The sequence below is a fragment of the Gymnoscopelus microlampas genome, assembly GCF_963454915.1.
Source record: "Gymnoscopelus microlampas genome assembly, chromosome: 24".
In the NCBI taxonomy this organism is placed as follows: domain Eukaryota; kingdom Metazoa; phylum Chordata; class Actinopteri; order Myctophiformes; family Myctophidae; genus Gymnoscopelus; species Gymnoscopelus microlampas.
In genome coordinates, this window is record NC_139961.1 from 16,540,480 (window position 1) to 16,559,008 (window position 18,529).

The 18,529-nt window shown below is 42.2% G+C and overlaps 1 protein-coding gene across 1 annotated transcript in view; it reads right to left on the minus strand.

Annotated features, from left to right (window-relative positions):
• Window positions 1-14,920: 14,920 nt before the first annotated feature.
• jam2a (junctional adhesion molecule 2a) overlaps window positions 14,921-18,529 on the minus strand; it is a 49,796-nt gene continuing 46,187 nt past the window's right edge. The window contains exons 10-11 of the mRNA XM_084050897.1: window positions 17,446-17,485; window positions 14,921-15,314 (exon numbers count right to left, since the gene is read on the minus strand). Of these exons, the coding sequence (XP_083907023.1) occupies window positions 15,276-15,314; window positions 17,446-17,485 (79 nt within the window). The 3' untranslated portion in view covers window positions 14,921-15,275. The remainder of the gene's footprint in view (window positions 15,315-17,445; window positions 17,486-18,529) is intronic.

Consider the following 18,529-nt stretch of genomic DNA (forward strand, 5'->3'; position numbering starts at 1 on the left):
TGCATATAGCCTATCACCTGGTCATTGCATAATGCAGGCACATGACCCATTAATCAACACCTCATTGTAATGGATGTTTCATTGAATAGGAGTAGCCTAAGTGCTCATCTTCCTATAAAGTGAGCTTGTAGATCGGCTACTTTCAAAATGTATGTCTCATTTTATTTGGGACATTTTGAACATACCGGGAGGTTAAAGTAAAAAACAAAAGTTGTGTAGAGCAATGTGCCTCACCTTGTAAAATAACATCTAATTATTTAGGTATAACTTTATATCAAAATAGATGTTCAATGTCTACAGTTTACAATTAACAACACTTTCCTATGCATTTCACAGTCCCAAAGTTATGTATATAACTACTATTTATCTGAGTTGTCCAAATTTGAGTTGTCCTCTGCTGTGGAGGGAGTTGGCCAAATTTGTGGAGTGAGTTGGGCTCTGCTGTGAGGGAGATGTCTGGAGTGAGTTGGGCTCGATTTGGAGTGAGTTGGGCTGTTACTTACAAGACCCCATAAAAAAATACAAACAACGTGTTATCCACAGCAACATGGTCATGGTCATAGGGCTGAGGGTTAATCTACTTGATTTAATCAATTAGACAAAAAGTCAATTCGAATTTGTTGATTTGTAGATTTTAAAAAATGTAAAAAAATATATAAATGTGTAATCGATAGAGTTTTGAAAATAATGGATAGCTGCAGCCCTAGTTTGAAGTGTCTGCTGTTGATTGTACTGGAATCTTGTCATTTAAGTATACTTGATTCAAAAGCTGCACAATGTGTCCAAAGAATTAGTGCACTTACAAATGCCCATGTTTACTTATTATGAGGTTTTGTTCAAGGAGGTCATACAAAAAAGGATTTGGAAGGAAATAAAGCCTGTGAGAAATGGGAGTATATATCCTTGACATGAAAAGGTTTGAGAACCACTGCTGTAAGTATACAGCAGTGGTTCTCAAACCTTTTCATGTCAAGGACCCCCAAAATGAAATGGACAAATCTGTTGTTCCAGGGACCTGTGATTGTGATGCTATATTAACACATTCCCTTACACCTTACAGTTTGTAAACCTGGTTTAAACGGAATGTGTTGTCTCACAAGTTAGACAGTTGTGAGATTCTCCTTCAAGTCTATGCCTATGTCTATTAACCTCCTGCAGCCCAGGTTGCTGGTCATGGTCATGGTGTCCAGTATCACTGGCACCATGCTGTGTTCATGAGCACGGCCACGTTGTGCCACCATCAGCTTCACCGTGCCAGTAGCCCAGGTTCCCGTCGATGAGCAGCACCACTGGGGCCGGGGCAGGACCTGTGGTACAGTCAGGCTTTATTTCTGTTGCATTAGTTTAGGGGTTTATAATAACAATACATCAATTTAAACACTTTTGCAGTAAAATATTTCTGCATTTGATCCATTTGATGTATGGAAGACCTTAGAGATGTTGTGTGGTTGTAGCTCCTCTCCAGTAGGGGGAGCTGTTTGTCACTGCTGGGGGAAAAACCTGACCCTGAAACATGACAGTCATGGAACCACTTGTTCCTGGTTTGCGAATGTTTTACATTTACAACTGCCACATCTACATTAACGTTCACATTTCAAATATAAAGTGCTTAGCCCCAAGGCACAGATGTTACAAGTTAAAGCGCACCGGTCTAAGTACCCGTATCTTCCGTATTGTTCAATAAAACGCATTTTAATCCGATCGGCGGCCATTCTCCATTTTATTTTTTATAATGTATTAGGGTGCAATACATCTTCCAACCAATAGGGTCACGTGGTTGAAAGTATCAGAGAAAATTCGGAGAAAATGGCCACCAATCGGATTAAAGGCTTCTCCCATATTCTCCATGCGTCTGCCCTGACACTTCAAGCCCTCTTCAGCCATGTCTGCAGCTTTGTTGAGGCGGATCCAGTAGTCAATGGGGGTCTCCCTCTGATTTGGTAAAGTTGAGTAGAAGTCTTGCAGGGGCAGGCATGAGGATGTGTTACTAAAATACTGTATCAGTATGTCGTATATGATAGCTGGTGTGTGAGTAATCTCAAGCGAGGGGTCGCTCCTCAAGCCTATCTTAACCACATCCCTGGCTTTCCCCATCAACCTCCCCATTATCTCTTCTGCCTGCACTGAAACATCATAGTTCTGTCTCCTGACGTATGATTTCATCAACTCAACCCATTCAGTCACTGTGTATTTGTCAGTATTATCACCCCTGAAAACAACGGGTTCCCTTTCAGATTTTACAATGACATTAATGCGTGTATTGTCATTGAGAGAGGCCACATCACTGCTAGGCCGAGTGGTTTGTGTGGGTGAAGGTGTACCACTTTGGGTAACATTACCGATTGCCCCACTAGACATAAGTTTGGCTGCAATAGACTCTCCTATCTGTGAGCCCAACTGGAAAATCATGTCACTGAGCTGGTGTAGAGTGTCAGTTCCACCACTGGGTGTTGAGTGATGTGGCCCTCCCTGTGACATCTGCTCCATAGGCGACCTGGCTTGATCCTGACCTGACCCCAAATCCCTACCTCTCACAGGCAACACAGGCGAAGCACCCACATCCCCCCCAACAGCCCCTTCGAGCTGAGACTGAACTCCCATTACACCTCTGCCCCTCCCAAAAGAGAAGTATTGAGCTCCCAGTACACCCCGACCCCTTCCAAAAGAGGAGTTAAGATAATCAAACCCATCTTCTCGACCAGACTTGTCATCCATTTTATCACAAAAAAACAACTGAGAAAATATGAAAATAAAACAAAATGGCAGAAAATATGGCAGAAAATAAAACTAAAACCCAGAATTGAAAGTGCAAAAATGAACAGTTCAACCAGGACCCTATTCGGCCAGTGGTGCTTTCACAGTCCTTAGTACCTGACCACAACACAAATCCAGAGCAGACCCTCCACCATGAACCTCTTCCACGTTGCAACCTCCGTCCGGCGATCAGCATCAAGCGGATCTGAAGTCACGGCACCAGTGTAACGGGTTGTCTTTCTGTCTGTGTATCTGGTGTAGGTGGAGTGTAGAAGTAATGGCCACGGTCACACAGGACTTGCTCTCACTCAGGTCTTTACTTGGGACTCCTGGTAGTATATAAACACAGACACAGTGGTCAGCAGTGCAGCAGCAGCATACAGTGTACAAATCTGCAGCATGGAAACATTTCCTCTGCTGAGGCAAACTTCAAACATGTGATCGTATAGTGATTAATTAATTTCATTCTTTTTCTATAGAGCACCTAACCCAGTGAGAACTTATATAATGAACAACAAACTTACAGATCACTGCAAAATTACACAGGGGCTACATACAATGGAGAACAAAATACTAACTAGAAAAAGTGCTCCTCGGAGCACAACTCTCCGCCAGAAGACTTGTGTTGGTTCGAAGGTCGCGAAGGTCGCTATCCCTCTTGTATATGTAAGTGTCCTATCCATCCTGTCTGGGTAAGTGTCCTCTTCCGTTCATTCTGTGTAAGTGTCCTATCCCTCCTGTCCTATCCGTCCCGTCTATGTAAGTGTCATATCCCTCCTGTCTATATAAGTGTCCTATCTGTCCTATCTGTCCAATAAGACAGATAGGAACAATTGGACCGCGACTACTTGACTACTTCCGGTTCGAAGGTCTGGGAGTGAGCTAGTGGCCGGATTTTCGGTATTGGAATCTGGCTTATCACAGTGACACATGTATTTATAGGTCGCTATCCCTCTTGTATATGTAAGTGTCCTATCCAACCTGTCTGGGTAAGTGTCCTCTTCCGTTCTGTCTGTGTGAGTGTCCTATCCCTCCTGTCTGTATAAGTGTCCTATGTCATATCCCTCCTGTCTATATAAATGTCCTATCTGTCCTATCTGCCAATTATGTATCAGCCATGCAGCCATTTCATGGTTCCCGTCTTACCTCACTCTGACAGTGGCAGAGACACTGTCAGAGTGATGCCATGTATATATAGGCCCGGTGGCGTCACTAGCCAATCAGATCACAGTATTTCACGTGTCACGTGAGGCTTGACCAATCGGTGTGTCATGTTTAGAAAGTGAAAACGCAGTGATAACAATACTCTCCTGGCGGAGAGTAATAATAACCCATGGAAGATAATGACAACAATGAAATTAAATGAAATAACAATGTGTGAATCTCACATCTAACAAAGCCTACCTGGTAGTATATAAACACAGACACAGTGGTCAGCAGTGCAGCAGCAGCATACAGTGTACAAATCTGTGTAACAAAGATTTGAAATGATTAATATAAAAACCCAAAATGTATATTTATTGATGCACCGGAGCATTCGTGCCCCTTACCTGCAGCATGGAAACATTTCCTCTGCTGAGGCAAACTACGGTGCGCGAAAAGGGACACTGTGACTGCACGCATCTGCGCTGCCACCAGGTGGCTTTAGAACACAATACAGTGAAAGGCAAGTGTCTAGATTTTGTAGAAATTAATACACAGGTATTTCTAACTCTGTTACATGTACAAATGGAAGCATTTGTACAGTTTTACTAGTTTATCCAATGTATTAGGTCCAGAGCTGCAGGTGCGACAATAATGTTAACTCTATCCACTTTGACATGACTGGAACTATGAAATGAGTGCAATAAAAATAGACAGATTACGGACCAAAGCTCGGGTGATTTTATTATTATTACTAGACCATACCCGTAGGGGAATATGAGCACCCAAAGTGTGCAGTTTGGCTTAAATAGACAGGGATTAACAGGACACAGGTGAACTCAACTGACAATCAACACTGGGATAGGCTCGGGGACTAGGAGGACACAGGTGGAAACACTGACAAAATCACAAGACTGGTTAGACAAGGCAGGTAAAAGTAACTAGGCAGACAGGAAACACTGGGAGCAATACAACAAAATAAGGGTGACAAATGAGTTGACCTTTAAATTCACCTCAAGCAACTAACCTTTCTATCTTTGCATACAGAATACTATTTTATGTTAGGCTAATAGAGCTGATTTATTTTTGGTTCATTATGAAAATGTGATGGGATGAACTGGACACCATATTCTCAGTAGCCTACCCTATTTAATGGGAAACCGCAAATCAGCAACTGCTGTTTACACACAAACATTGACTTTATTGACCTCAGAGATTACTTCTGTGTACTTATACTGTATATTATTCAACTCATCATGAGCAGAGCTTTCATTTGAGCCTAATATGAAGGCCCTGTGACGATTTTGAAAAAACTCCCTTTTGGAGCTCATAATTGGCAGCCATCTTGCATTTGAAGGTCGACAATAGGTCAAATCATTATATAAACACCATATATGTATTCCTTGACCCAAATAAGCTCTGAAACCATGTATTGTGCATCATTGTAGGTCAAACCATTAAAAAGTTCATTTTCACGGCAGCCATTTTGGATTTTGGTCTCCCACAAATTTTCCCCGCCGTTTAAAAAAATACACCCCGGCTAAATTTGTTTAATAACCCTCCTAGATGACAAATCCATTGAGAAACGGACCTTCGCTCTCCATGGTCACGGAAGTGCCATAAATGACCCAACTAGTGGGCACTATGCGAAATGTCCCATTTCACAAGTTTTCAAATATGTAAAATGTCTAAAAATCTTTTCGTGTTAGGAAAACGTTTATGGGCCCTTGTGGATGTAGCTTTGTCAGCCCCACCCACACTTCTAATTACCCCCCCAAAGGTCCATTTGGTTACAATTTCTCACTCTCAAATAGACCCTTGTATTGGTACACTGGTCTAAAAGGAACCAAATGGACCCAACCCTAACGGGTCCATTTGGTTCCAGGTCAGAGTTGATGTTAATGTTAAAGTTTAAGAACCATTGGTTTAGATGACACCATGAGCCATTGGAACAGAGTGTAGATTGAAAGAGTTTCCTTCACTCTGTTAAATATAATGCCTCATTTTGTCCATTTCAATGTCATTAATTCACAGACTAGTTCCCCAAACTCAATGATTTTAAACAAAGCTGTTAAATGTAGGTGGTTAATAACAATGTTTAGTTACCTGCTTGCAAGTGTGGAGAGCTGGAGTTTCATCTGAACTGAACCAAACCTACACCTAGAGCCTGTCTCACACCTGAGCTCTATCTATACCTAATTAGTCACTGCTCACCACGCCTAGAGCACGCACACACATTTTTTTACCTTGAGCTCAAAGCCGAAAAATAGCAGATCCACAAGCTCACAACAAGCTTACAGATCTAAGTGTAAATCATGCTGTTTAACTCTAATTCCCATACCTACACCTAACCTCTAAAAGTCTGATCCTAATCCTAACAGGAATGTTTACAGGGTGAAAAGAAAGTCTGGTCACTTCCTGTAGCACATCAGCTGCTCAACAACGAAACTTCAACAATGAAACGAAACTTGATCATACGATAGATGATACTGATATTGAGAATGAAAACTACAAACTTTTCAGAAAAGATAGGAACAGAAACGGGGGCGGTGTATGCATGTATGTACATAAAGACAATGTCTGCATCCTTCGCGAAGACCTGAATGATGCAGACATTGAAGCTGTGTGGGTCGAGATCATTTTTGAAAATGCTAAACCTGTGCTAGTCGGTACCATATACAGACCTCCTAACCAGACTGATTTCTATGATAGACTTGATGAATGTTTAGCTAAAGTGGACAATGAGGAGACAGTACTTCTTGGTGACTTTAACACTGACATGCTCCGTAAGGAAGCGTCAGTGTTTAAGTCATTCAGGGGGTTTTGTAATCGGCACTCACTCCACCAGCTGATCACTCAGCCCACAAGGCTGTGTGTTTCCACTCAAACTATCATAGATCTCATTCTAACAACGGACAAGGACAAAATCCTCAATAGTGGTGTTTCTACCTGTGGCATATCTGATCATAACATGATCTTCTGCACCAGAAAGAAACGTAAACCTAAGACCGGTTACCACCAAACAGTCACGATCAGAGACCTCAAAAACTACAAGAGTGAGGACTTAGATCACAGACTGGAGGAACAGGATTGGTCCGACGTACTAAACAGCACACAGGTAGACGAATCTTGGCTTGGTTTCAAAACCAAATTCATTCAAATTTTGGACAGTGTGGCTCCCATGAAAACCATCAGGGTCAAAACCCGCTCGGTTCCATGGATGAATTCGGATATCCTTACTACCATGAAAGTCAGAGACAAAAAGTGTTCTGACTATCATAAAAGTAGGATCAAACTTGCCAAAAGCTTCAATAAAGGTCTCGAATCCCACGTAGCGAAACTCAAAAAAGAGAAAAACATGCTAAGAAACAAGGTCAATGGCATGCTGTTGTTAGCAGAAAAAAGCTACCTCGATGGCAAAATTGAGGAAAATCAAAACAAACCACGTGAGCTCTGGAAGCTATTCAACAACCTACTAGGCTGCAGCAAGAAATTGAAAACCAGGTTTACAAACATAAACCTCAAGGTGAATGACACTCTCATTTCATCCAAACGGGAAGTGAGTAAAATCCTCAACATATTCTTCACGACCGTGGCCTCAGAGTTAGTTGAAAAACTACCCCCTCACTCTGGGAGTCATGGTGGAGAGTATGTTGATTCATTTTACGATAAACAGGGTGTACGCAAAGATGATTTTAAACTCTCCCCTGTGTCAACAGATGAGGTGTTTAAAAAATTGATTGCACTCCAACAACACAGAGCCACAGGTCCCGACAACATCCCCGCTAAATTTCTAAAAGACTCAGCCGCCTCCATTGCCCCAATCATTACCCACATAATAAACCTCTCCATCATACAGGGACGGGTCCCTAACGACTTCAAAAAAGCAAGAGTGACCCCTCTGTACAAAAAAGGAAACCAATTAGACCCTGGCAACTACCGCCCTATTTCTATTCTTAGCTCCATCTCGAAAGTCATGGAAAAAATAGTCTATGAACAGGTTGATAAGTACCTTGCCGAAAAAAATCTAATTTACGAATTCCAATCTGGTTTCAGAACAAACCACTCCACTGACACATGCCTTCTCTATTTGAACGACTCTATCAAACAAGATGTCGACAAGGGCAAATATTGCGGCATGGTCATGCTGGACCTCCAGAAGGCTTTTGACACCGTTAATCACCCAATTATGATCAATAAGCTCAAAGCAATAGGCTTTGATGACACGTCGGTGAACTGGATGAGATCCTACCTGGAAGGGAGGGAGCAAGTGGTGGAAGTAAACGGCACCCAGTCCCCTCCCCTCCCAGTGACTTGTGGTGTTCCTCAAGGAAGCATACTAGGACCACTACTGTTCCTGATATATGTGAATGATATGTCTTCAGCTTGCGACTGCAAACTGTTCCTGTTCGCAGATGACTCGGCTCTGCTGGTCTCGGACAGGGACAGGCTGCAGGTTGAGAAAACTCTCAGCACTGAACTCAACAAGATCTGCATCTGGCTCTCCGACAACAAACTCTCATTACACCTGGGTAAAACCGAATCCATCCTCTTTGGGTCCAACCCTAACCTTAGAAAGGCTGAGAGTTTCACGATCAAAGTGGGTGAAAATGTTATCACAAGAAAGGAGGAAATTACCTACCTGGGTTCCATCTTGGAGGCAAACCTCTCAGGTGACAAAAACGCTGAAAAGACGATCAAAAAGGTCCACAAAATAACACGGAGGATGTGGAGACTTGTTCGTAAAGTCAGTAAGAATACTCTGAAGATTCTTGTAGGGGCCCTCATACAAGGTCATTATGATTATGCATGTACTTCATGGTATCACAACACCTCCAAGGCCCTAAAAACAAGGCTCCAAACATCCCAAAACAAACTTGTAAGGCTACTTCTTGGCCTCAATTACAAAACCCATCTAACCCCTGATCATTTTACTAGGCTTGGATGGCTTAGGGTTGAGGACAGAGTACAGCAACTTGCTATGGGCCTGGTCTTCAAGATACACCACAACATTGGGATCCCCCTGTATTTGTCAAAATACTTCCAAAATGTTAATCAAGTCCATGATCATAACACCAGAGGCAGCTCCACAAACCATGTTCAACCCAGATTTGGCACAACAAAGGGAATGAACTCTTTCTCATGCTATTCATCTAAAATGTGGAATGCCCTACCAAAAAGAGTAAAGGAGTGTAAAACCCTACTCACTTTCAAAAATGCCCTAAAGATACACCTTCAGGAGGCTGCAATTAAAAAATGGCCCCTGTCCAAGTCCTAACTTACCCCATGTCCTAACCTAACCTACCCCCCCCCCCCTCTCTTTCTTTTTTGTACATATTTTTCACCCTTCATACCAGTAACCTGTAAACTGATTGTATGACATTCTGTATAGTAGTGTGTATATCTGTCTGTCTCTTATATGTCAACATGATTTGTGTGCATGGGGATCTCATCTTAAACAAGCGTGCTTAATGAGCTATCCAGTTTAGTAGACCTTGTATTGCGAATTTGTACTTCCATGTACTGTTATGTACTGTCATGTACTGTTCTCATGTCTTACTAAATAAAGTACATCAATCAATCAATCAACAACATAAACAGCGCCCCCTGGAGACAGGGAGGTACTAAATTAAAGATAAAGGAGGAACCATGCCTCCTTTTTTTTAAATAAATTTACAAAAAAAAAGTCACTACAAAGTACTACCAATCAACTCTAAATTGCCTGAAACGTACTCCTAACAGGTTTTTGGGGGGACGATTTTGGCCTCCACACTTGGTGATTTTTTCGGATTTAACGTTCGTTTCGGTAGTGACCAACTTTCGTTTCGGTAGTGACCACGCAATGGTGAAAAAAATAAATTTACTAAGTCCAGAGCTCGATGAATGTTAGGGACCAAAAAAAGTCACTACAAAGTACTACCAATCAACTCTAAATTGCCTGAAACGTACTCCTAACAGGTTTTTGGGGGGACGATTTTGGCCTCCACACTTAGTGATTTTTTCGGATTTAACTTTCGTTTCGGTAGTGACAAACTTTCGTTTCGGTAGTGACACAATGGTGATTTTTTTTTTTACTAAGTCCAGAGCTCGATGAATGTTAGGGACCAAAAAAAGTCACTACAAAGTACTACCAATCAACTCTAAAAAAAAACTTTAGTTTCGGTAGTGACACAATGGTGAAAAAATACATTTACTAAGTCCAGAGCTCGATGAATGTTAGGGACCAAAAAAAGTCACTACAAAGTACTACCAATCAACTCTATAAAGATTTTTTCGGATTTAACTTTCGTTTCGGTAGTGACAAACTTTCGTTTCGGTAGTGACACAATGGTAAAAAAATAAATTTACTAAGTCCAGAGCTCGATGAATGTTAGGGACCAAAAAATGTCACTACAAAGTACTACCAATCAACTCTAAATTGCCTGAAACGTACTCCTAACAGGTTTTTGGGGGGACGATTTTGGCCTCCACACTTAGTGATTTTTTCGGATTTAACTTTCGTTTCGGTAGTGACACAATGGTGAAAAAATAAATTTACTAAGTCCAGAGCTCGATGAATGTTAGGGACCAAAAAAAGTCACTACAAAGGGGGGGCCGCCAAATATTTGTGTGAAACAACCCTTTTTGTCTTTCTTTTTTACATTAACCACTTCAAACCTAGCATCCCTACTCTGAGGGAACATTAGCCGAAAATAGCCAATCTACAAGCTCACAACTCCTCGCAGCAGTTGTGAGCTTGTAGATCGGCTATTTTCAGCAAAGAGTTTGGGATGTAGAGGGGGGAAAAGTGCCACAGTCATTTTAACTTCATCGATATTTTATACGTTGGCTATTCAAAAATAGCAGAGGTAGGAGAAACTTAGCGACATAATACTGACCATGATACTGACATGATGACCATGATACTGCTGACATGACACTGACAGGATACCGACCAACATTATACTGTCTTGATACTGACCATGATATTGGTGCTTATTTTGATTATTACAAAACATGCATTAACCACTTCAGCCCTATGCATACTTGGGCTATTTGAAAATAGCCATTCTACAAGCTTGAGAGCTTGTAGATCGGCTATTTTCGGCACACTGCTCCACTAGTCCCTCGCTGATATTCAATTTGTATTTTATTTGTTGATGAATTGTTCAGTATATTTAGTCATAGTCATCAGTGGCGCCGGAGCCTGTTTAATTAAAGGACACTGTGTCCCCCCACTATTCAGTCCAGCCAAAAAGAAAAAAAAAGAAAAAGTTATATATATATTTTTTTAATAAATAATAAAATCTGTCCAGTCCCCCACACCTCGCGACCACCGCGAGCGCGAGGCGAACCGAATTAACCGCATTATCCCCCCCAAAAATCAACAAACCCACCCGAAATAACCACGTGCGCGCTTCGCGTTATTTATTTTTCGTCATAGTTTCAGTCGACAAAATGAACACTGCACACAGAGACAAGTTTGATATAAAACCCTTTTTTTATTTTATTATCATTGATCATATCATTCAAACAAACCTCTCAGCAATGCAATCACGCTTGTCGAAAAAACAGACACTCCATTGGACACACAACAGTAGCATACCAAATATAAAGACAAGAAACAATTAAGGCAGATCCTTTTACATAAAAAAGACTGTTCCACAGATATAACTCTGATGGACAAAATGAAAAAGGCACAAGGTATATAAAAAAGATTTCCCATGCAGGCACATTAGGGCGGAACGGGGGGGGGGGGGGGGGGGGGGGGGAGGTGCGGGTTGGTCTCAAATCGGTCAGAGTGGCTCCCTTATCTACAGCAGTGGTTCTCAACCTTTGGGTCGGGCCCCCAGGAGGGTCCTGACATGATTATTATTATTTTATTTTTTTGGGGGGGTGGGGGGGTCCCCAGATGACATTGAAGTGACAATTTAGGGACTTTTAAGACCTTTTTAATACCTCAAAAAAGAGGAAAAAAAGACAAGAAAGAAGACCATTACTGCATCAAAAGTAATCAACAAACTATACTATAAAAACTGGTCAAACATTGGCCAAATTGTCAAATAATATAAGAAAGAGGCAACATTTTTGAAAATAGCCGATCTGCAAGCTCACAACGCCTCGCGAGCTTGTAGATTGGCTATTTTCACAACATTTATCTGTGGAACCGAGTCAAACTAAATTGAATGCCTCAACTCTTACATTACAAGTGCTTGTCAGGGTGGGGGGTGGGGGGGGGGGGGGGGGGGTCCAGTTCAAATATGATTATTTTGGTGAGGATCACAGCCTGAAAAGGTTGAGAACCACCGACCACTGTACAGAAAACATTGCATTAGGCTCAGTGTTGAGATATGTACTGCATTGTGTGTGTGTGTGTGTGTGTGTGTGTGTGTGTGTGTGTGTGTGTGTGTGTGTGTGTGTGTGTGTGTGTGTGTGTGTGTGTGTGTGTGAAGTGAACACAGCTTGGGGGAATGCTAATAGATGTAAAGAAAAACAACAACAACAAACAAAAACAAAAAAAACGGCATATTGTATTAGTCAATATAGCGTTTTACATACATTTGCAGGGTTGTTGATTTGTAAAACAAAGAAACAAAAAAACGGGGGGAGGGGTTCTTTTACTATTAACTATTATTCTTCTTTGTACGCGGAATTGTGAAAGTAGACAATCTACAAAGTCACAACGCAACTCACGATGCGACGCATTCACTTTGCCGGTTGTCTATTTTCTTTTTTGATTCATTTTGACAAATTGACACATTTTTTAAATGTACCCCAAAATACCAGGGTTAACATGATTAACATATGTTTTTTTCCCCTTTACTTAAACAGTTAAATTGTGATATTATCAAACATAAATAAACATATCAGACGGTCCACATTTCCCAAGAGGAAATGCATGTATTTAATGTAAGTCTGATCAGAAGCAGGGATAAAAACATATTCCCCAACCGGACATAAAAAAAAAAAGAAAAAAAAAGAAAAGAAAGAGCAGAGGGTAGGGATATCAAAAGCAGAGGCATAAATCCTGCCCCCAATAACCCCCAGCAAATCAAACCCTGCATATTTACAATACATTGTGCAGCCCTACAAAATACTGTCAGATTGCTTATCATTGATGTCGGGCAGAAACCTTGTACCTCCAGATTTCAACTTTAATATGTTTTTTTGTGTAAATTAATGCCCTTCTTCGTCATGCTACTGTGTCACCCAAAAGTAGCAAAAATAGCCGATTTACAAGCTATTTTTGAAAATCATTTGAATTGAAAGTGGTGAAGTGTGTCTGTGAGTTTTATAAATATCGAACCAATTATTCTTATTATTATCAAGAGCTTGTGACTAAATAATAACTACATTGGATCCATGGAACACAGGTTCCAATTTGATGGTTTTCATTTCCTGAACGGTAACAGTTATGGACATACAAGGTTTCCACCAAACAGCGACATCACAATGAGGTAAATGACACTTGTATACTGACTGGCAAGAAGTGGGAACGACTGCATAATTGAGATTGAGATGTTGTTCCCTATGGCTTTTAAGTCAATGATGAAAATCGCGTTCCCTCGAGTCTCTAGTGTAATACTGTAGGTAAAGAATTTCCTCGATAAAAAAAGAAACAGTCTTTGGTAAAGGAACACGTAGGTAGTTCATAATTTTGGCCTGCAGAGGGGGTAAATAAAATGGACACGGGAAGAGTGGGCACCTGGTCTCGCGAGCCAATCTGTTGCCTCCCACAATTTTCAAAATAATTCCGTCATACAGTCTCACGGAATCTCTGTATAGCATACAGAGATTGTGGAATAATAGTCTGGCTATGCAAGACTATTGGGCACCTAAACATTGTGGGCATCTCAATGTTTAATTGTCCATTTCCCCCCCGAAATGTAACAAAATTAAGAACTTGGAAAATGGTGTGAGGTAATGTAAATTATACATGATTTGAACATGCTTACATTTCTACAAATTGTAATACATTGCTACAAAACCTGTGGCTAGCCAGTTATTTTGGGCATAAACAATAAGTTGAAGGGAAAATGTAACTCTGATAATGATGTACCGTGCGTGTTCAAATCATGTATACAGTACTTTCCATGACTTCAGAACATTTTCGAAATTCTTAATATTTTTACATTTAGGAAAACATTGCCAATTTAACAATGAGGTGGCCAGACTTCCCCACTGGGCCCAGACTCAGGCCACTCAGGCCACCCACTCTTCCGGTCACCAATAAAATAAATCTCCAGTCACCACCAGCTCATAGGCTCTATGCACAGCAGCCATATTATCACTTCCTTCCCAGGTGTTACCAATGATACTAATGAAGGCTCTGTTCCATTTAGTGTAGCACAGTGGTTTCCACGACCCCCATAACTCTGAGAGTGTACAAATGGAACCATTTGTACACTCTCAGAGTTACACACATGTAAGGGGCCATTTGGAAGCCCATGAGGGTCCCTGGACCCCAACTGTAGACCCACTGGTGTAGCAGAGTGTTTCCAGTGAGCCAACATGCACAATACCAGCACCCTGACTCTGTTTGACCAGAATGGAACAGAGCCTTCATTAGTATCATTGGTAACACCTGTGAATGTCTTCATAATATGGCTGCTGTGAATAGAGCCTATTGAGGGGGAAAAAAAACCACACACACTTTCGTTTGAACACTAGGTGGAGGCACTGTGCCATGTAAGTGTAGTAAACCTCATAGGCCCACTTCAAGGACAACAAGATAGCCACACATCAACACAACAGGATAAATTGTTTAAAAAAAAAGCCTTGCTAACGTGTTTGTCCCTCGTCGCTACCCGTCCACAAGAGTGTTTCTCAAAAGTTGGGGTCCGGAGACCCCCTCAGTGTTCCTTGAGGGCATTCCAAATGGACCCTTACAGGTCTGTAACTCTGAGAGTGTACACATGGAACCAAATGGACCCTTACGGGTCTGTAACTCTTGAGAGTGCACACATCGAACCAAATGGACCCTTACAGGTCTGTAACTCTGAGAGTGTACAAATGGACCCTTACAGGTCTGTAACTCTGAGAGTGTACAAATGGACCCTTACAGGTCTGTAACTCTTGAGAGTGTACACATGAACCCTTACAGGTCTGTAACTCTTGAGAGTGTACAAATGGAACCAAATGGAGCCTTATGGGCCCATTTGGTTCAGTTTGCACGCTCTCAGAGTTATGGGGGTACTTGAAATAATAATAAAAAAGTTTTGTAGTTAAAAGATTGAGAACAGAATCGTGTCTGCGAGGCGAAGAGCTCCTTCTTTTGAGTCCAAAAATAGAAAAATAAAAGTGAATAAAAATAAATCCAGTGTTGGCACATTAAAGCAAAAAAAAAAAAAAAAAAAAAGGGGGGGGGGGGGGGTGTATTTACTAAGAAGACCTGCTTCTCACAGCATGAACGATTGGGTGTGTTTGAAGTCCTGGGGCTGTGGAGAGAGAGAGAGAGAGAGAGAGAGAGAGAGAGAGAGAGAGAGAGAGAGAGAGAGAGAGAGAGAGAGAGAGAGAGAGAATATTAGATTGCAATGTGTGTTTAATTGTATTTGCGCTGCAAAAATGTTTGACTCACTTCTACAGAACAACAGCTAATGGTCTTAGCAATTCATTACGGAGCAAAAATGCTTGGGTAAAGGTGGCCATGATAGCGCCACCGTCGGGTGAAAACCTTATGTGTGCAAAACCGTTACGTTTCAGGAAATGGATAAAAAAAAGAACCTGTGTTCCACTGGATACAATGCAGTGGTGTAAAGTAACTAAGTACTTTTACTAAAGTACTGTAATTAAGTACAATTTTGAGTTATTTTTACTTTACTGGAATATTTTACATTTTTAGTACTTTTATTCCACTACATCTCAGAGGCAAATAGTGTACTCCACTACAATTATTTGAATATCTGATCAACAAGCTTGTGACGCGTTGTGAGCTTGTAGATCGGCTGGATTCCCTATTTTGGGCATGTCATAATAAAGATTTAAATAGTCAAAATAGCTAATCTACAAGCTCATAACATGTCACAAGCTTGTAGAGCGGCAATTTTTGCTAGTTTTGCATGACACTGTCATGCAACAAAGTATAAAATGGGGCATTAATTTATGAATAACCCATTTAGACCTGAGGCTGTTTGTAAAAATCACACCCTGTGTGAAGGAAGCGGTGCCTTTGGGGCGGGGCTTCACTCATTTCAGTTCGTCCCTATTGGTGGTCTGAGTCCACTTACCAAATTTGTACTTGGTAGCATGCTGCAAACTGGAATAATGGCTGTTTAAAGCCCAGCCAATGGGCAGACAGAGGGGGCGGGGCTTAAGTAATTACAGTTTGTCCCTATTGGTGGTTTTAGTCCATGTCCAAAATGTGTACTCCGTAGCACGCTGCGAACTTGAGTTATGGCTGTTTAAAGGCCAGCCAATGGGAAGACAGAGGGGGCGGGGCCTGAGCAATTCATGCTCGGCCCGTATTGGTGGTCTAAGTCCACATACCAAATTTGGACTTGGTGGCATGCTGCAAACTGGAGTTATAGCTGTTTAAAATCCCGTGCTCATCCCGTGCTCATACGGGCGGACGTCCCTGGGGGTCCCTGGACCCCTCTTTGATAACCGGTGGCACGTGTGGCAAATGAGAGGAGAGATGGCATAGGCAATCTCCAAGTCCGTGTGTGTGTGTGTGTGCGTGTGTTTGTATGTGTTGCTTCTTTGCCGTGCTCATCCCGGGCTCATACGGACACACAGACGGACACACAGACGGACACACAGACGGACACACAGACGGACACACAGACGGACACACAGACGGACACACAGACACACAGACACCGAGTCAAAGCCACGTATAGAGCGGTTGGCACCGCTAAAAACGCCTTCTAAATCTGGCTTCTAAGTTTTCTGAAAAACTAAACCTATTTATGAATTACTAATCAGTTGTATTAATTACAACAAATGGATGTTGCTATATACTGTACATCAACAAGAACCCCAAAAGGGGTTCCCGTCCTGAAAGGTATAGTTACAAATAGGTGTTCCCGCCCAAAATGGTATAAACATTACAAAATGAAACATGGAGATACAAGGCGACGATATACATACGTATGTACACACATTATCAATAATCTTCATCTTTAGAGAGAGAGAGAGAGAGAGAGAGAGAGAGAGATAGAGAGACACACACAAGAAAGAGAGAGAGAAAGAGAGAGAGAGAGAGAGAGAGAGAGAGAGACAGAGAGAGAGACACACAGAGAAAGAGAGAGAAAGACAGACAGACAGACAGACAGACAGACAGACAGACAGACAGACAGAGAGAGAGGGGAGAAAGACAGAGAGAGAGAGAGAGAGAGAGAGAGAGAGAGAGAGAGAGTCAGACAGACAGACCGACCGACCGACCGACCGATAGACAGACAGACAGAGACAAACAAACAGACAGACACAGAGACAAACAGACAGAGACAAACAAACAGACAGACAGACACAGAGACAAACAAACAGATAGATAGAGAGACAGAGATAGAGAGAAAGGGAGAGAGACAGACAGATAGGAGATAGAGAGAGAGACAGAGAGAGAGTACTCACGCTCACTTCTTGCGGTGGAGGAACGTAGTTGACATTGGATCTGTAAAAAAGAAAAAAAAAGAAACACAAAGGCACCAATGAGCACAGCTTGACAACCCCCCCCCCCCCCTTCACGTAGAGGACACGGTGACACGCCGCACAAGGACAGATGTGCCCTGCATCATATCTGTACCCTGTATAATGAACATATATCACACACACACGCGCGCACACACGCACGCACGCACGCACGCACACACACACACACACACACACACACACACACACACACACACACACACACACACACACACACACACACACACACACACACACACACACACACACACACACACACACACACACACACACACTAACACACACACACACCTCCCCACTGGGTGAAGACAAACGACCCTCCCCCAAGCCACAATGGACTGAACAGCATTTAACCACTATGAACTCTATAGCGTTCCTATTTCCGGGGGGGGGGGGATACATTCACCGAAAATAGCCGATCTACAAGCTCACAACCACTCGCAGAGAGAGCCGCTGTGAGCTTGTACATCGGCTATTTTCGAGATTAGGCCTAGAGGGGGGGGGGGGGGGGGGCTTGAATAGACCCCTGGGGAACCCCGGTCAACGGAGTGTAATGGGGTTTAAGTGGTGACACAGTACCGCGACCGAACGGAGTGACATACAGCAGTGCGCGCACATGCAAACACTCGCACACCACACACTCGCACACCACACCACGCACACACACACACACACACACACACACACACACACACACACACACACACACACACACACACACACACACACACACACACACACACACACACACACACACACACACACACACACACACACACACACACACACACACACACACACGTTTGAATGCCTGCGAGGACGTCAGCATTTTATGGTGATATTACGAACGGCCTTTTTATTACTATTCTTTGCCATTTAAATATAGCAGATCTACAAGCTCACAAGGTCATTTTGATTTAGTTTTAGTCATAGTCTTTTGAATAAAATTCCATTTAGTAATTCTAGTCATCTGAAATGCTTTAGTTTTTGTCTAGTTTTAGTTGAC